The sequence below is a fragment of the Perognathus longimembris genome, chromosome 21 (genome assembly GCF_023159225.1).
Source record: "Perognathus longimembris pacificus isolate PPM17 chromosome 21, ASM2315922v1, whole genome shotgun sequence".
Classification (NCBI taxonomy): domain Eukaryota; kingdom Metazoa; phylum Chordata; class Mammalia; order Rodentia; family Heteromyidae; genus Perognathus; species Perognathus longimembris.
In genome coordinates, this window is record NC_063181.1 from 8,392,539 (window position 1) to 8,412,746 (window position 20,208).

At 39.0% G+C, this 20,208-nt stretch overlaps 1 protein-coding gene across 3 annotated transcripts in view; it reads right to left on the bottom strand.

Annotated features, from left to right (window-relative positions):
• The window catches only part of Ppp3cc (protein phosphatase 3 catalytic subunit gamma), a 56,624-nt gene that overhangs the window by 13,325 nt on the left and 23,091 nt on the right, over window positions 1-20,208 (bottom strand). For 2 of the 3 annotated variants that reach the window (XM_048330889.1, XM_048330890.1), the window contains exons 4-10: window positions 19,691-19,802; window positions 15,185-15,330; window positions 13,230-13,369; window positions 9,317-9,394; window positions 9,137-9,231; window positions 3,097-3,222; window positions 1,782-1,853 (exon numbers count right to left, since the gene is read on the bottom strand). In XM_048330889.1, the coding sequence (XP_048186846.1) occupies window positions 1,782-1,853; window positions 3,097-3,222; window positions 9,137-9,231; window positions 9,317-9,394; window positions 13,230-13,369; window positions 15,185-15,330; window positions 19,691-19,802 (769 nt within the window). The remainder of the gene's footprint in view (window positions 1-1,781; window positions 1,854-3,096; window positions 3,223-9,136; window positions 9,232-9,316; window positions 9,395-13,229; window positions 13,370-15,184; window positions 15,331-19,690; window positions 19,803-20,208) is intronic. The other variant, XM_048330891.1, reaches the window with a different exon arrangement.

A 20,208-nucleotide genomic window follows, 5' to 3' on the forward strand; every position in this document is an offset into this window, starting at 1 on the left:
CTTTTCTGTGTATGTGGTACTGAGGAATCGAACCCAGGGCTTCATGTATACGAGGCAAGCACTTTACCACTAGGCCATCCCTGGGGATCTTTTGTTACTTTTCTTATTTTTTTTATAGCACTGGAAACCAGGGCCTCACAAAAGCATTCTAACTCTAGGCTACATCTGCTTTTCAAGTCTGAATGTTTAAATCCACAAAAATAAATTTCTAAGTGTACTCACTTTTTTAACATAGACATCTATAACACTTAAAAAATGACAAATTTTTCCTACTGCTTTGCGGGGGCCACTTCTGGTATGAATCAAGTGTCCATAAATGTGAGACTCTACTTCTCGATTATTTTGTTTTGGTCAGTCGTGGGGCTTGAATTCAGGGCCTGGTTGCTGTCTGTGAGCTTTCCTGCTGAAGGCTAACACTGTACCACTCTAAGCCAAAGCTCTACTTCCGGTTTTCTGGTGATTAACTGAAGATACAGTCTTATATATTTTCCTGCACAGGCTAGCTTTGAACCATGATCCTCCGATCTCAGTTCCTGAGTAGCTAGGATTACAAGCATGAGCCACTATTTTTCCCAGCCTTATTTCTGGATTCTTTATTCAGTTTCAATATTTTTTGAATAACTGAATTAATAATTTGAATTACTCCAGCTTTATTGTAAATTTTTATATCTATAGAGTAAGTCTTCCCATCTTGATATTTAAGCTATTTTTATATGAATTCAGAATTAGTCCTTTGCATTTTCATAACTGACTTTACAAGTAGGCATGGTGGTACATACCTGTAATCTGTCACTTGGGAGGTAGAGATTGGAAAGACTGAAGTTCAAGGTCAGCTTTGACCAAAAATTAGTGAGATTCTATTTCAGCCAACAATTAGGAGTGGCACCTGTGGCCCCTTAGACTACAATCTGGGAGGATTGTGGTACAAGGTTTGTCTTGGAAGAAAATATGAGACCTTTCCTAAGAAGTAAATCAAGCAAAAAAAAAAAGGGTGGGGACATGGCCCAAGAGGTATAGCATCTGCCTAGCAAGTGTGAAACCCTGAATTCAAACCATTTAATACCCTCCAAAGTGTGCATTCACGTGTGTAAGTGCACTCACATGCACATACACACACAGAGCATGGCTAATTTTGTATTGAATCTACATTTCAATTTGGGAATAATGTATATCTTACAATACTGAGTCTTCCAATAAACCATGAATGAGACTTTTTTCAATTCTGATCTATTTTGATTTCTCCAATCTTTTCTATCTTGTAATTTTATTTACTTAATTATTTACTCTTTTTTGTGCCATTAATGGGACTTGAATTCAGGGCCTGGGAACTATCCTTTAACTCTTTTTTTGTTCAAGTTTGGCACTCTACCACTTGAGCCACAGCTCTACTTCTGACTTTCTGCTGGTTAATGGGAGATCAGAATCTCACAGACTTTCCTGCCTAAGTTGGCTGTGAACCTCAATCCTCAGATCTTAGCCTTCTGGAGTAGCTAGGATGCCTGGCTCAAATTTTATTTTTATATAATAAACAATGGAAGTAGAGCTGTGGTTCAAGTGGTAGAGCACTAGCCTTGAGCACAAAAGCTCAGACAGTGCCCAGGTCCTGAGTTCAAGCCCCAGGACCAGCACAAAGAAACAAACAAACAAAAAAACATACAGTAAAGAACTGTTTTCTACTAAGACCAAGAAACAGAGGTGAAGGCTGGGGGAAAGAGTCAATATAAACTAAAATCCAAGCCAAAACTTTTTAGTATTTTTAGTTAAAATGAGGTAAAGTTTACCTTCTGTTTCCTCCTCAGGAATCAGTTCATCGTCAGAGCATATGCTGAGAACATTAACCAGCATCTCTGTCACTGTACAAAACAAAAGAATCCAAAATTTACACAACTAATCTTTATTAGTTCTTTATTTTTATTATTTTATTATCTTTATTACTCAAATATTGTAAGTATCTAAAATTAAGATACATGTTAAGTAAACATGAAAAATTATTTATCATTGTATTACAGTAGCTATAAAAATGTCATTAGATAGGGGTTGGGAATATGGTCCAGTGGTAGAGTGCTAGCCTTGAGCAAAAAGAAGCCTGGGGCAGTGCTCAGGCCCGGAGTTCAAGCCCCAGGACTGGCAAAGAAAAAATGTCATTAAATATAAGCTACCGTACTCTAAAATAATTAAAGTAGATTACTTGCTCTGATGAAAAACAAGTCTTTGAAGGTTCTAATTGTAGAATTATGTAAACTGCTGTTCAGAGTCTTTGACTCAGACACACATATGAAAAATGTTTCTTCCCATTTTACAAAGAATTACATAAACAAGCCTAAGTTCAAAAGGTCTTATTTTATATTTGCATAGCTCATTTTTTTTTTTTTTGGCCAGTCCTGGGGCTTGGACTCAGGGCCTGAGCACTGTCCCTGGCTTCTTCCCGCTCAAGGCTAGCACTCCACCACTTGAGCCACGGTGCCACTTCTGGCCATTTTCTGTATATGTGGTGCTGGGGAATCGAACCCAGGGCCTCATGTATATGAGGCAAGCACTCTTGCCACTAGGCCATATCCCCAGCCCCGACATAGCTCATTTTTAAATAGCTGTACAAATAAAATTCTAAGGACAATAAATCCGGTTTAAATCTCTTCAGCACTGGGCAAATCACAGAGGGATGGCGGCAGAGTGACTGTTACTCTAACATATTTTTTTTTAGCCAGTCCAGGGTCTGGGCACTGCCCCTGAGCTTCTTTTGCTCAAAGCTAGCACTCTACCACTTGAGCCATAGTTCTGTTTATGTGGTGTTAAGGAATCGAACCCAGGACATCACACTAGGCATGAAGAAGGCTGTGCATGCTAGGCAAGCACTTGACCACTAAGCTACATTCCCAGCCCTACTCTAACACCTTGATCACAGCAGGCCTGCTACTTTAAATTGATACTAAAACAAATTAAGTGCCGCTTAAGAATCTTTAGAGAAAGCAAGACAAAATTAGCACACATTTCTGATAAACTTGAGAGAGACACTTGAGAAGCAGCAGGGGCTTATGCAATGTGAAGGTGCGGGTCACCCCAGGGCTGATGTCTGGACAGATGATGTAGTTCTCTTACCTTTTTCCCCAACAAAAGGCAAAGACCAAGTGAAAACGTCCATAAAGTTTGGAAGCCAGTAGGGGTGTGGAGAAGCATTAAACTGCCTGATATTCATGACATTGTTTTCGTATTTCAACACTGCAGCTAAAAAAGAAAAAGCAAGAATACTGGACACAGAGGAATGCAACATGGCAACTGGTATGGCCATGTTCAGCTCTGCCACACAAAACTGAGGGGCTTTCTTTACTTTTGTAAGTCCAAGACCAAGTAGAGCACAAGGGAAAATATCAAAGCATTTTACATGGTTCATGTTCTTAAGAATCATCCCAAGGAACTAAGTTATATGAAAAGCTCATGTGATAAGAGTACAGAAGAAATCAAGTTCTGAAGCTTCAGAAGTGCACCTATAGGAATTGAAGACTGCACATGAAAACAAATTTCCTTTCATATACCAAATACTTACAAGCACAGCTCCTCTTGGAAGGCAACTATTACTTATCAAATGGATACTGTCTTTTTTGTCAGTTCATTAGCCACAGCTAAACCTTTTTAAAAGCTCTGTTTGTGTTTATAGATAGCAATTACCAATCCATAATGGAGGACACAAAAACTCTGGAGTGATTTACAATTAATGTTTAAAAGACGAAATCATCTCTGCTTACAATGTAGATTTTTTAATGCCTGTTTCTCCTATTTACAGTTAGCCCATTGCCAACATGCTATAAATGTTTACTACCAACCAGTTCATACCGTTGAGCACATAGTGATGAAACTGATTTTGTTTATATTTTAAAATCAGCCTCCATCACCAGCAAAAGTTTTTGTTTTACTTTTAATTATTCTTACTGTAGATACAGGATAGGATACAGTGGTTCCCTGGAAGGGATAGATGATTTATCTCCTAGTACTTGCTTCTTTGAGCCTAATGTTCTCAAATTTTAAGTTACTGAATGTTTAAAATGTACACCACAGATCCTAAGTGGGATCTCTGGTTCTTAAAAATGTAACCATGGCTCTCATCTAAACATTACAATATGTTCACTTGTATGTATTTTGAGAAAGTGAAGTAAATATAAAACTACTCAGCAAGTCTCTCAACCTATACAAGAAAAAGAAGTTGGTGGTAGATCTCAACAACAAATGATAAGAAAGAGCTCAAACACCTGCTTTTGGGCCAGGTGCCATGGCTCATGCCTATAATTCTAGCTACTTGGGTGGAAGTGGAGAGACGGCTGTTTGAGGCCAATGTGAATAAAAGGAAGTGCTTGAGAACTTCATCCAATGCAGTGATGGCTGAGCAGTATCCTGAGCCCATTATCTCAACAACAGAGGAAGCCCAGTATCTGGACACTGTGATATCTGCTTGCCATCCCCAGTGACACAGGGAAAACTGAGTAGGAAGACTGCAGCCTGGGACAGCCTTGAAGTAAGACTCTACCACAAAAATAACCAAAGCCAAAGGGAGTTGGAGTCATGGCTCAGGTGGCAGAGCACCTGTTTAGCAGGCTTCAGACTCTTGAGTTCAATCCCCTGTGTCCCCCACCAAAAAAATTAAAACATGCAAACCCGATTTCTTTTCCAGTGGACAGCAAAGTAAGCAAGTAAACAACAGTAACAAAATAACAGGATTAAGACCCTAAAAACACCCCACAACTTAAAAGGTCTTTTATATAACCAGTGGTACTGAGAAATACCTGTAAGGTTAGTGAAGTCTACGGGGTATAAACAATCCCCAAAACTGAAGGGAAAAAAAAAGAAAAGAAGTAGATGAGAACGAAAAGGGGGCTGGGAATGTGGCCTAGTGGTAGAATGCTTGCCTAGCATGCATGAAACCCTGAGTTTGATTTCTCAGAACCACATAGACAGAAAAAGCTGGAAATGTCACTGTGGCTCAAGTGGTAGAGTGCTAGCCTTAAGCTGAAGAAGTTCAGGGATAGTCCCCAGGCCTGAGTTCAAGCCCTAGGACGAGAGGAAGGGAGTGGAAAGGGCAACAGAACTGTCTTTTCTTTTTTGTTTTTTTGGTGCTAGTACTGAGGCTTGAACTCAGGGCCTTGCATTCTCACTCAGCTTTTTCACTGAAAACTGGAGCTTCGCCTCTTTATAGGTCACATGTCCACATTTAACTTTTTGCTAGTTAGTGGTGATTATAGTCTCACAGACCTTGCTGCCTGGACTGTCTTCAAATCACAATCTTCAGATCTCAACTTTTCTGACTAGCTAGGATTACAGGCATGAGCCACCAGCACCTGGCTAAAACTGTCTTTTTCAATTTCAAAAAAAGAGGGGCATTTATGTAGGGTATGTCAACATGGATTGTTTCAGATAGTGTATTTTCTGTCCTTTCGGGGGGGGGACGGCTTAAGTCCAAGAAATGCAAACTTTTTTTGTTGTTGTTATTGGTGGTGGTAGTATTTGATTTTTGTCTTATTGGGGAAACAAAAGGGAAATACACAAATGGAGGGAGGAAGGGTGAACAAATAAATGAACTATGCAATTTATGGGCAGGAATGGGAGGGGAAAACTGGGCAAAAGGGAAGGAAGGGGTGATATTGTCCAAGAGGAAGTACACTCATGACCTGACTTAGGGAATTTTAACCCCTCCGTACAATCCCTTAATAATAACAATGCAGTTGAAAATATCTATTTCAGGCAATTAACTTACATTTTCAATAAAACATTTGAGAAAGCTAAAAGAATTTTATCAAGGAAAATATGACTACGTTAAGACAGTTACCAGTTATAGTAATGTAATAAAGTTACTATTTTGAGATTAATGTTATCTTACAGCTGACAGAAAACTCAGGTAGGGTACACTGTGACTAAAAGTTTACTGATGAATAATCAATAATAAAAGTTTTAGAAAGGAGCAAAAAATAAATTGGCACTAAGTTATTTAGTCATTGTTGATCTGAGTGCATAATTGTTTTGCACACTGATAAATCCACTGGACTATCAGTAGATACTTTGAATAATAAAGCTGAAAAAGGTAGTGAGGAGGGACTGTTTTCCTTACAAATATGAACTGGGCCATAAAGTGTCCTTTAAGATTTTTTGTGTGTGTATGTGTGGCAACAGAGCTTGAACGCAGGGCCTTATACTCTCACTCAACCTTTTCCCTTACAGGCTGGTCCTCTGCCCTTGAACCAGCCCTCCAGTATCAGCCTCTTGCTGGTCAGTTGGAGATAAGAGACTCGGATTTGTCTTCCAAGGCTGGATCTGAACCTCAAACCTCAGATCAGCTTCCTGAATAACCAGAATTACAGGCATAAGCTACCTTTGTGACTAGTTCCCTTGAAGATGTTTAACAGCACAGGTAGGACATACTGTTAACAAAAAAGGAAACCAGAATAAATCAAGTTGTTAATACTCTGAAATATTAGGAAAAAAGAACTACGTAAGAATGAACTGAGAAGTAAAATACTGTAGAACAGAATAAGACTTCAAGGAAAACAATGACAAAATAAAAACAGAATGCGAAGAGAGAACTTAAAGAAAGTGTGTGTGTGTGTGCACGCGCGCGTGCGTGGGGATAATGATTATGGGGCCTGAGTGCTGTTCCTGAGCTTTTGTGCTCAAGGCTGGAGTTCTACTACTTTAAACCACAGCACCATTTCCAGCTTTTTGGTAGCTAATTGGAGATAAAGAGTCTCACAGACTTTCCTGCTCAGGTTGGCTTTGAACTGTAATCCTCAGATCTCAGCTCCTGTGTAGCTAGGATTACAAGTGTGAGCCATTGATGCTTGGCTTAAGAAATGTATTTTTAAAATGAATAACAAGGGGAAGAACACTTGCCTAGTAAACATGAGGCACTTGGTTCTATTGCTCACATGACAAAAAAGGGAAAAAAATTACAATCCACTAAAGGCCACATTGAAAGGACACCCAAATCAGATTTAAATAAGATGTGTCAATTCCTAGTTTACTTTTAGAGTTTTAAGTATTAAGTAGCAGGTGGACATCTATGAAACTTTTCTCCCAACTGTGTATACAAGGTATGACTATAAAGCAATGAGACTTAAAAATTCACCCAACTCTACACACACAAGACCTTATATATCAGATGAGTGTGGTCCACTGATGTCAGCACATCAGGCACAATAACAGTATTATAGTAGTTTATATTCTTAACATGTTTTCGTATCAATTTTCATTATCCCAACTTATCTCAACAAAAATATGGCAGGTATTTTAAAGATAAACTGAGGCCCAGAGAAGTGAAGTGCCTTGTTAAATGTGACACTTAAAAGTGATGTGGAATCCAAGAATTCTGACTCCTAGCTTAATGCTCTTTTGAATTAAATTTGCCACCTTGTTGGTACAGGATTCATCCACAGGTGCTGCCAGTACTCTGAGCACTCTTGGAAGTCCTCTTTAGAACGGCCTCCAGAGCCCATTGACGAGGGACCCAAGGAAAACCAGTCTCATTACCTCATAATCATACTTGGTTCTGACTTCAAACGGTGTGCCTGAGCTCAATCACTCACCTCATTTATCAGTCTTGACTCCAAATGACTTTTGGCTGTCCAAAAATCAAATCCACCCTCAGAGGACGAAGGTTTCCCATCACTGAGGATAATCAAAAGGATGTGTCGCAGACTCTGAAGGCAATGCCAAAGCGGAGTTCCAAAACTGTTTTTGAACAATGACTGCATCATTGGAATCCATGGCTAGCCTGCCAATGAACCTACTCTGATGGGACAATACTCATCTGGATATAATAATTTTGTCGTGTTTGTTTAAAAAAAAAGTCCTATTATTTTATAGTCATATTCTATAAGCAGTAAAATAGAGACATGAACATTTGGTAAAACATGTACTCTGGCAGGAAGTTTATGGGCTGTTAATTATAAAGTTTTAAATTTTAAAAATGACTTTAATAGGATAAAGTCCAGGAGCAAAAATGTGTGGAACAAAAGGCATGTGCATATCTAATCTTTTTTATATGGGAAATGGGTGTTTAAAAAGATGACGTGACTTAGCCCAAGTCACACTGCTAGTTTCTGGCAGGACTGGAAGTAAGATAAGTAATTTATTTTGACTTTTTGTAAATTATGCACCCTACCTCTACTGTATCATAAAAACAGCTTGATAATTTACAAACATTGAAACACTAGCACTCAGGAGGCTGAGGCAAGAGGATCATGAGCTTGAGGCTAGTCTAGGCTATACAGTCAGACTCTTACTCAAAACAAACAGAAAATCAAACAACAATGACAAAGCATCATTAATTTTTTGAGGTGCTGCCATAAACAAATTCACCAAACCAATAATTTGTGCTAACACAATCCTGAAGTCATCTTATCCATTGACTCATTATGATCATTATTTATACTCACAAGGAGCCCAATAATTCTTAGGAGATAAAGACTAAGCATCAGTAAAAATTCTAACCTTATTGGCCTTTATTTTCATTAAGGTCATTTTTTTTTCTTTTTTTGGTTGGGGGAGCGGAAGAATGCTGGAGATCAAACCTAGAGTCTTCTGCATGCCAAGCATGTGTTTTACTACAGAGCTACATTCTTCACCCAAGATCCTTTCTTATTATTTAAAAATATATATTTAAAAACATGCTAGGAGACTCGGTACAGCTACTCAGGAAGCAGGGATCAGGAAGATCAGAGTTCAAGGCCAGCCAGGGCAAAAAGTTAAGCAAGATCTCAATAAGGAAGGCAGGTAAATAATAGTAATTCTGGCTATGTAGGAGGCCTACTGGTGGGATGATCAAAATTGGAGGCTTTTCCCAGGCAAAAATGAAAGATTAGACCCAAAAAATAACTGGGGCAAAAAGGGCCCAAAGTGTGGGCCAAATGGTAGAATCCCAGCCTAAGTATGAGGCTGTAAGTTCAAATCCTAGTATCACTACCACTACCACAAAAAAAGAAGTGCATATAGTCCAGTGGTTGAGTGTGTGTTTAGCATACATGAGGCCCTGGGTTCAATACCTCACACCAAAAGTTACAAATAAATAAATGAATGCAACAATAAAGATGGCATAGACATACATAATTAAACTAGCTCAGACTTACTCAAAAACTCAAAAACTGCTGGACTCTTTTACCTTTATTGTTATAGACATCTAGGTAATTGGGGGCAGAGAAAATTGTAATAAGTGATGGAAAGCCGGTTGCCTGGTTCTTCCTGTACATTCGATACCTAGAAGAAAGATGACAGCCATCTATCTCGATATAAAAAGTAAGAACTCTGAAATGGTATTTGCAACAACTTTCATGTAACTTACCCAGCATCTTGAGCTTCATGAGCTCTAATTATTGATAATAAACTGTTGTTCTGCAAAAATTCACAAACTGCAGGGTAACTGAAAAGGGAATTAGAAAACATCTAGAATTAAAATAATCATTTAAAATCATTTTTATTTAATAAGAGGAAGGAAAAAAACAAGTTACTATTTCAAGATGGCCTTGAATTTTTATTAAAAGCTTAGCTATCACAATATTTTTTTCTTTTCTTTTTCTTTTTTTTCTTTGGCCAGTCCAGGCCCTTGAACTCAGGGCCTGAGAACTGTCCCTGACTTCTTTTTGCTCAAGGCTAGCACTCTGCCACTTGAGCCACAGTGCCACATCTCGCCATTTTCTTAGGAATCGAACCCAGGGCTTCATGTGGACAAGGCAAGCACTCTTGCCACTAGGCCATATTCTCAGCCCCATCATTATTATATGTCACAAATCAAACAAGACAACAGACAACCTTAGACTACAAAGAGCTCCCCATTTTTATTTCTTTTGTCTTAACCCCTAACAATACATCAACACTTTTCTTAGTATCTTGATACAAAAATGTATTATAACAGCATGTATGCACATGTGTACATATATATGGCACTACAAGCTGAACACATGGCTTTCCTCAACTTTTTATTTATGTATTTATTTATTTAGTCGGTCATGGGGCTAGAACTCAGGGCCTGGGTGCTCTCCCTGAGCTCTTTTGCTCAAGGCTGCTAGTGCTCTACCACTTTAAGCCACAGCTCCACTTCTGGTTTTCTGATAGTTATTGAAGAGAAGAGTCTTACAGGAACTTTTCTGCTTGGGCTAGTTTTGATCCATGATTCTTAGTTCTCAGTCTCCTAAGTAGCTAGGATTACTAGTGCCTCGCTCTTTTTTTTTTGGCCAGTCCTGGGGCTTGGACTCAGGGCCTGAGCACTGTCCCTGGCTTCTTTTGGCTCAAGGCTAGCACTCTGCCACTTGAGCCACAGCGCCCCTTCTGGCCATTTTCTGTATATGTGGTGCTGGGGAATCGAACCCAGGGCCTCATGTATATGAGGCAGGCACTCTTGCCACTAGGCCATATCCCCAGCCCAGTGCCTCGCTCTTAAAATACCCCATTACTTATTTTTGAATGACAAATACCTGATATGTAAGTGTAAAATGCAAATTGAACTTGGCATTATCCATATGTTAATTGATCATGGTACAGGACCCTGCTTGCTAAGTGCTTTGCCATTTGAGGTACACTTCTAGATGTTTCGCTTTTATTTTTCTGATGGGTCTGAAGCTAACTTTGCCTGGGCTGACCCCAAACTGTGGTCGTCTCTACCTCCCAACTAGCTGGGATTATAGCATGTACACCACACCCAACCCCTAATTATCTAATTTTTTCAAATTATCATTTCACATTATGCTCACTAGAAAGAAATTTACTTTTAAAATAGACTGTAAAAAAATAGAATGTAAGTGACATCATCAAAATGTCAGAATAGAAAGTCCTTGGCCTTTGTTCAAACACAGAAAAAAAAAGTTTGATATTCACAGACTAAGTGCTTTAGTGGAGCTTTGAGGATGAGGTAGGAAGTTATGAAACCTTGTGAAGTGCAAGACTAAGGCAGCCCACTTTTGAAAAGGCAGAACCTCCAATCCTAGTCCCAGCTGCAGACCCAGAAGCAGTCTGGTCCTATGTTACAGTCCCACTTGTTCAAGCTGCCAGGACCTGCACCTACACCTAGGACCCTAGGAGGAGCCATGACTGGTGCCTCCAGGAATAAACTTGTCAACAGCAGACCAGAAGGCAGTGTAAGATAAGAACTGCCTGCCCAGAGACTTGGTGAGCTCCATCCTATCCATGGTTGTGGTAAAGGTCCCAAATGCCTATCTGAACCAGCCCTGTGACCCAGCTTGAATCTCATTCTAGCCAATTCCAGAGGCAGCTAAGTCCACTCAGGGACATGGTATCCATGCCCTCAGTAAAAGGCCTACCAATTCTAGCCCAGTTCAACCACAATCTCCCAGCAGCCTCATCAGTCTAGGAAACCAGCAGGAGAAGGTATTTATTTACATAACAAACCAAGACTAGTGTGAGGACTAGTGCGCAAAACTAGAGATGTGTGTGTTCTTCTAAATGCAAACACCAATGTAAGTTTACAAGGATCATAAAGAATCAGGCAAACAAGACACCATCAAAGACAATCAAGCTCCAGCAACCCTAAAGAATGGAGATTTCATGAATTGTAGGACAAAGAACTTAGACTGAAAAAAGTTTAATGAGCTGTAAGAGCACAGACAACTAAATGAAATCAGGATATAGAAACATGTGCAGGATCACATTTGTAATCTGTGCTACTTAGGAGGCAGAGGCTGAGACTTGAAGGATCAAAGACTGAGACTTGAAGGATCACAGGTTTGAGGGGGGGTGTATGTGTGTGTGTGTTTGTTTACTTTTTTTCTCTGGTCTTGGGGCTTGAACTTGGGGCCTGGGTGCTATCCCGGAACTGCTTTTGCTCAAGGCTAGCTCTCTACCACTTGAGCCACAGCATCATTTCTGCCTTTTTCTGAGTAGCTTATTGGTGATAAAGAGTCTCATAGACTTTCCTGCCCAGGCTGGCTTCAAACCACAATCCTCAGATCTCAGCCTTCTGGGCAGCTAAGATTACAGGCATGAGCCACCAGTGCCTGGCTAAGGATCACAGTTTTAAACTAGCATGGGGAGAGAAGTTTCAGACTCTACCTCCAATTACCCAGCAAAAGGCAGGTCTGGAAGGATGGCTCAAGCCAGCCATGAGCAAGCAAGCAGAGTGAGCACAAGACCTCTGAGTTCAAGTCCAGGTAATAGAGATTTTAATAAATAAGTAGAAATCATTTAAAACAATTAGAAATTCTAGAGCAAAGAACAGAATGGCTTAATTTTCCCTGCCCTTCATCTTGTCTCTTACTTGACTATTTAGAAACAAGTAGCTGGACCTGACATGTGGAACTCCAGAGTTTGAGCCTGAGGTCTAAAACTAGTTTCATTGTCCTACTTAAATGTTGAAGTTAAAAATAATTTATATTTCAAGCACTCCTGTATCTTCCTATTTTTGAGTGACAAAACACAACAAAAGCTCCCATGTGACATTTAGGACAACAGCCAACTTCCAGGAAGTGTTTTAGGCTGAGATCACAATGTCCTGTTCTTTTTATATCTTTATATCAGTGGTTCCAAAAGCTGGAGAGTTTCAAATACATAACAGGACCCTTGTGTCAGACATAATGAATCAGAATCCCTGGGAAAAATAGCCAGGAGAGAGAGAGAGAGAGAGAGAGAGAGAGAGAGAGAGAGAGAGAGAGAGAGAGAGAGAGAGAGAGAGAGAGAGAGAGAATGTGTATGTGTGTGTGTCTCCTGGGGTTTAAACCCGGTGCCTATGCATTATCCTCGAGGTTTTGTACTCAAGGTTAGGGCTTTACTACTTGAGCCACAGCTCCATTCTGGCTTTTTGGGGGGGAGGAGGGGGCGTTAATTGGAGGTAAGAGTCTCACAGACTTTCCTATCTAGGAATTTTGAACCATGATCCTCAGATCTCAGCCTCCTGATTAGTTTGGATTACAGGCATGAGCCACCAGCACTAGGCTGATTATTTTAATTTTTATGAAAGCGCATAAATGACATTTGAGAACAAATAGTCTAGATCATTTAGTCACTGAAGATGTCCAATCACTTCTTTGGGTATAATACCTAAGAAAGTATAAAACAAACAGGAGTTTCCTGCTTTCTACTGAGGAATTTAACAAGCATATGCCTAGTACATGCAAAGGCCTAGGTTTAACTGCCCTTATCATAGGAAAAAAAAAAGTCATGATACTACAGAGGTTTGAGTTGTCAAAGACATAAATAACTTGATGTAATGCTTCTCGTATACTTTTCTCCTCTAAAGATTAGCTTACCTGAAAAAATAAGAACATCCTCGGACAGAGTTGTGGGCATAGTGCTCCCCGGTCTTCTCATTACCATAATCCTCTAAGGGATCAGACCAAAGCAGGTCACACACTGCCCCAAAGGCGGGAGGTTCAACAAACCTGTCTAACTGGAAGACACACAAAAGCCAAAAGAATAAAATCAGGAAAGCAAAAGGTCAAAAATGCCCTCTACCAATAGGAATGTTATTGGGAAAGGAGACAGGAGACCCCAGAAAGATGTTCCTGCAAGAAAATGAACATTTAAAATTTTAGATACATAATTTCTTATTATTTTTCTGTAGTAATACTTACAAATGTTTCTGTCATCTACCCATATGGTAGAAAAATACTTCTTTACATGTCAATCTGAAAACAGTACTCATTCCATGCAAATGTGAAATCAACCACTGTAGAAATACACTATTTGATCTTTTTAAATTTTATTTTTATTATCTTTAAATAGCTGCACAAAATATTTATCTTGGGGCTGGGAATGTGGTTTAATGGTAGAGTGCTTGCCTAGCATGCAGAAGCCCTGGGTTCAATTCCTTAGCATTACACAAACAGAAAAAGCCAGAAGTGGCGCTGTGGCTCAAGTGGGAAAGTGCTAACCCTGAGCAAAAGGAAGCCAGGGGCGGTGCTCAGGCCCTGAGTTCAAGCCCAAAGACTGGTAAAAAAAAAAAAAAAAAAAAAAAAGTTATCTTTTCTGTGGGAGAGTCAGTACTTGTTTTTTTTTGTTTGTTTTTGCCAGTTCTGGAGCTTGAACTCAGGGCCTGAGCACTGTCCCTGGTTTCCTTTTGCTCAAGGCTAGCACTCTGCCACTTGAGCCACAGCACCACTTCTGGCCATTTTCTATGTATGTGGTACTGGGGAATCAAACCCAGGGCTTCATGTATACTAGACAAGCAGTCTTTCCACTAGGCCATATTCCCAGTCCAGTACTTGGGTTTGACTTTAGGGCCTCTAATCACTGAGTCTTGCCTCTAATCTGAAGTATACTACTTAGAAAGACTATGTAAATATAATTCCAATTACCCATGAGAGCCAGTGTTACAAGAAAAGCAAGGTTTTTATACAATGGTTCGGTGTACTGTTTATTGCATTTTAATATAGACTATAAAAGAATGCTAGTTTGTAAAAGGCTTTCTTCCTTTTCTTCTTTGTAGTGGAGTCATTTAATTATCAATCAAAAGCTTTTAGTTACTGCTGCTTTAACTAAAAGCATAAAAATTCAGAGAATACAAGTAACTAGAATAGCCTATTGCTAAGACAAAACCTTCTGACGTTTGGAGCTTTTTGTTAATACAACTGATGCAGAATTTATATGCTAGGTATTTAAGACAATGAAGCAGACAAGAGGCAAGTTCATGCTGAGGAGTTATAACTTTTAATTCAGAGGAAAGTTTTATGAAAAGAATAATCTTTAGTTAGCACCCATATGAGAGAACTAAGAACAAAAAGGTTAAGAGGGGAAAATACTGATTCTTAGAGAAACAATCTCCATGTAAGGTAGATGGAACAATTAATCACCTAAAATGTTAATGTCAATGAATTTCATAGCTCGCAAAGTCAGACCACAGATTCTAATTTCCAAATCTCACGCATAAACACACAAATATACTAAGAAATTAATTTAGTCAAGGTTATACAACCAGTGGCAGACTGGGATTAGAACTTGGTTTCCTTCTTCCTCACTGTGACATAGCTTAAGTTGCAGACCTGCACACTTTAAGAATGTTACACTCCTAGCCAGTAAAGGCAGAGATTTAATTTTTTAAAAAGAGAAAATTTGGGGGAGATATATATATCAATGTATTAACAGTAGTTGACTTGCAATGAAATCACAAGTAATTTCTATTTCTTTGATTATATACATATCTTTACAAATTAAATTAGAGATGTATTGGTTGATTATGTGTATGTGAATAATAAGATTTACTTACTTTCCTAATGTCATCTAAAGAAGTAATTTCAGGTGACATTCCTCCATGTATACAGAGAAACTGTTGGTTTAAGAGGGCAGCAAGAGGAAGAGAGTCAAATGTAATCATACATGCATCATACACCTGTTCTGAATATTTGATCCGACCTACCAAAAAGAAAAAAGAAATAGGGAAGAAAAGCTATAATAAATGAAAAAGGATATAAGCCAGAAGGTTTATGAAGCTATTTCAAAACTATTTCAGGCAAATTTGAAAATCATCCTTGTTAAAAAGTTTTGGAAAAGATGTAGATAAAGAGCTAACAAAACGTCTCTCTCTAAAGACAAGCATGACCTTGGGCTAACGGCCTGGCTCTGCTGCCCTGGAAACCTGCCTTTTGGGCAACATTGCTTACAGTAAAATTTTCCTAATTACCTGGAGGGAATCTCACCTTTGGGATCCTGCAATAAGCTTTTAATAAGAGATACTGGCACTTGTGCCGTACAAGGTTTCTCAGCTAGGGTGGCTTCCTGATTTGTGGATTGTTTCCACAATACCATTAAATGTTTCCACATTAAATTTCATATTGAGCATAATTTGCGCAATTTTTTTACAGTCTATAGAAAAAGGACATCCTGATTCTGCTTAATGAATTAGGTCTTTACAATTCTCTAGAAAGAAGGGGCCATGAAATAACAAGTGGAAAAATGGGAAATGAGCTTTTCTTCTCTGGTGCTAAGGTTTGGGTATGATCTGAATGTAAGAAGGGGTTCATGTGTTGAAAGTTGGTTAAAACATACCCAGGATGGTGATTTAAAGCCCTTTAAGAGGAGGAATCTTTTAGTAGGGAGATCCTAGGAGAAAGTACTGACCTTAAAAAGGAGTAAATGTAGTTTTTATGAGACCATGATTAGTTCTCACTACATAGTTATAGAGGAAAACTGAGCCATGAGTGACAGCACCCATCTACAATCCGAGCTACTCAGGAGGCAAAGGTGGGAAATTTGAGGTCCCTCTGGGCCTTATCATAAAAACAAAGCTGATGGCTTATACCTGTAATTCTAGCTATTCTGCAAGACTCTTATCTCCAATTAATTAATTACCAAATTAATTACCAATTAATTAATTACCAAAAATCCAAAAGTGGAGCTGTGGCGCAAGTGGCAGAGCACAGCCTTGAGCAAAAAAGCCCATGGACATCCCAGAACCTGAGTTCAAGCCCAAGGATTAGTGTATGTGCACGTGCACAAACCTGTGAACCCATAAGCACACACCACATACCACACACACACTCACACACACACACACACACACACACACACACACACACACACCTCATTGGGAATAACGTCTGCACGTCTGCTGAAAGTAAAAACAAAATCTTTCATTTGTACCAGTGTTGCACTTTTCTTCCCCAAATCCTACAAGCGAGAGCTTTCTGTTGCTGCTGTCAATAAGGGCTTCCTTTGTAAGAGCCCTAAGCCTCAATGTAGGCTTTTTAATTTGCCCAACTGTATTTTCTAACTTTCTGATATCTAATCTTTGTATATTACATTATCAATAGTATTGGAGTTTCTTAAGAGGTTCCTAATGTACTCAGCAGTAAACTGCATAGGCAACATAGCACACAGATTAGAACCTGTCTCAGGAACCTCAGCTCTGCCCCCTTACCACCTTAGGAGACACTGAACTGATGTCACTGTGTACTATGGTTTTCTCATTTGTAAGTTGGGCATGATAATATCTATTACAATTCAAGAGTGTTATGAGGATTAAAAATGTATTTAAATGATATCTGGAACACAGTAGTTACAATGTACATATAAACCAAAAAAATTTAATCCTCACAGAAACCCTATAAAGTAGGTAATATTACTATAATTTAAGTGCTTTGGAAATCAAACTTACTCACCCAGATTTACAAGTTACTGGCAGAAGAACTTAAACCTGTTCAGGCTCGTAATCTCCTTTCTATACTCCTCCCTAATAATTTCTTTTCTTTTTCTGACTATATGATAGTTTGAGCTCATGGTCTCATACTTTCTAGGCAGGCACTCTACCACTTGAATTATACACATGAGCTCTTCCTCTTCCTTCCTTCCTTCCTTCCTTCCTTCCTTCCTTCCTTTCTCTCTCTCTTTCTTTCCCCATCACGGGGCTTGTACTCAGGGCCTGGGCACTGTCCTTGAGTTTTTTCACTCAAGGCTAATGCTCTTCCATTTGAGTCACAACTACACTTCTGTTTTTGTGTGTGTGTTGGTTGTGGGGCTTGAACTCAGGGTCTGAGCACTGTCCCTGAGCTTCTTTGCTCAAGGCTAGTGCTCTACCACTTTGAGCCACATCACCACTTAGGTTTTCTGGGGGTTAATTGGAGATAAGAGTCTCTCAGACTTTCCTGTCCAGGCTGACTTTGAACTATGATCCTGAAATCTTAGCCTCTTGAGTAGCTAGGATTACAGACTTGAGCCACCTATGTCCTGCTTCTAATAATTATTTTTAATGTTTAAAATATTTAATAATAACTTAAATAGCCAAATACAATTTCCAAAGATTAAATAAGCTGATTCAAGTGTTTTGTTTTCATTGAAATTTTTGAGCTATGTCCTGTAAAACAATATGAATGAAAAATGTATTCTAGACATAGGGTTGTATTGATTCAAGACTAACTAGTGTCAATAATATAGTAATAAAAACAAAAATTCAGAATTCAGTGATTTTGAGAATAGTGTTTACAAGAAAGAAACCACAACTTTAATTTTTTAATTTTTATTTGCTTTCATTAAACATCAGTGAACACATATAAATGGCTCAAAATTAAAAACCTACGAAAGAGTTCACGGTGCCACTCAACAGGCAATCAATTTCTTGATGTTTTCAGTTTCTCCGGTTAGTTGGAGATGAGTCTCTCAGGTTTGTCTTCCAGGGCTGGTGATCATCAGAGCTCAGCCTCCTAAGGAGCTGGAATTACAGGAATGAGCCACCAGTACCTGGTGTGGGAGAGACTTTTTTTTTAAGTCTTCATACTCTAAAATTTTCTTTTAATAGTTATGACTTTTCCTTTCAGGATCTGCTGGGAGGAAGGTAGCTAAGGCAAATGTCATCTCCAATTCTGGAAGCTACTGGCAACTAGAATGTGAGTGGTAAGTGCCAAAGGGATAAAGGAAGAGACTACTAGGGGGCAGATGGGAAGATTGAATTATGTTACAAATACATACATATACACACTCACAAACATACACACATACCCACACACCATTCACACACATAGCATAATGAAATCAACTAAACACTGTTTGAAAACAGGATGGAGGAAAAGGATTAAGTTAATATAAAAGGAATAACATTATTTAAAATATCCTGTATACATCTATGGAACTATCACAATAAAACCCTCTTTTACTAATAATGTATATTAACAAAACAAAAGAATTAATGTGAGTAAATGAAGCACTAAGAAACTGAGATCTACTTATTAGTAAAAGAACTTGAGTGTACTGCATAAACTGAGTCTCTAAAAACAATTTAAAAGTTTTAACAGCAGACAACAGCTTCAAAGAGCTCATTTTATGATTATTAAGCAGTTGTACAAAAAGGTTTCAATTCCATAAATCAGGTTATAGGTACAATGCATCTTGATCAATGTCACCCTTTCCATCTTCCTCCCCCATTTTCCCTCACCCTGACTCTCGTTATGTAGTTCAATTTTTATATAATGTATATTGACTACAATGCATCTGCTCACCTTTCCTCCCTCATTCTTTTTTTTTTTTTTTTTGGCCGGTCCTGGGGCTTGAACTCAGCGCCTGGCCTTGTCCTTGAGCCTCTCTGTGCTCAAGGCTAGCACTCTACCACTTGAGCCACATCCCCACTTCAGGCTTTTCCTGTGTATGTGGTACTGAGGAACTGAACCCAGGGCTTTCATGCATGCTAGGCAAGCACTCTACCACTAAGCCACATTCCCAGCCTCCTCCCTCATTCCCTTTAATTCTTTTTGTTGTTGGTGGTAGTGGTCATGGGGCTTGAACTCAGGGCCTGGGCACTGTCCCTGAGCTCTTTTGCTCAAGGCCACAGCACCACATCTAAGCCACTCTGAGCCACAGTACCACTTCTGGCTGTCTGGTGGTTAATTGGAGACATGGAATTTCCTGCCTAGGCTGGCTTTGAACCCCAATCCTCAGATCTCAGCCTCCTGAGTAGCTAGGATTGAAAGTGTGAGCCACCAGCGTACAGCTAGTGGCTCACACTTAATTCTCCACAGAAAAACAAAGAATAACCAAAGAGAGAAAGGGGAAAAACAAGATGAAGCATTTGAGTTCCACTGATTTCTTTTTTCTTTCATTTCATTTTGGCAGAGTGTTGCTATGCAGCCCTGACTGGCCTCTAACTTTCAATCCTACTCCTTCGCCTTTTGGTTGGTATTACAACTGCACCTCACTATGCCCTGCTTTCCTTTCTCTTTGTATTTGATTTACCTGGGGACAGGCTGAAGAATAACTAAAAAGGTTTTAGAGGAGTCATTATACTTACATTCCTGTTTGAAGGTGAAATATTCTGTAAGATGCCTGCATTCATGATTTCCTCGAAGCAGAAACAATGTTTTAGGATGATTAATCTTTAAACCCCATAAATACAGCACACACTACAAGACAAATCCAAGAATAAAATTTTCTTTGCAACTATAATACATAAAGACAATTTATAGATGTCTTACTATGATGACATTTACTGCCATTCTGAAGTTGGAAGAGAGGAAATCTAGGCTTTGAATGGGGTACATTTGTTGTCCTATATTATAACATAGTATAGAGAGAAGCCTTCACAGAAATCTTTCTGTTCCCATATTCTACCTAATATACAACTCTGAAACACACACACACACACACAACACACACACACACACACCCTTTGTCCTAGAATCTGCATATATACTTATAAACGCAATAAAATAAACTTGCATTATGTCTTTCAAACACCCTTCTTTTTTATGTGACAGTGGTGGGGCTGTCCCTGAGCTTCTTTTGCTCAAGGCTAATGTTCTACTGCTT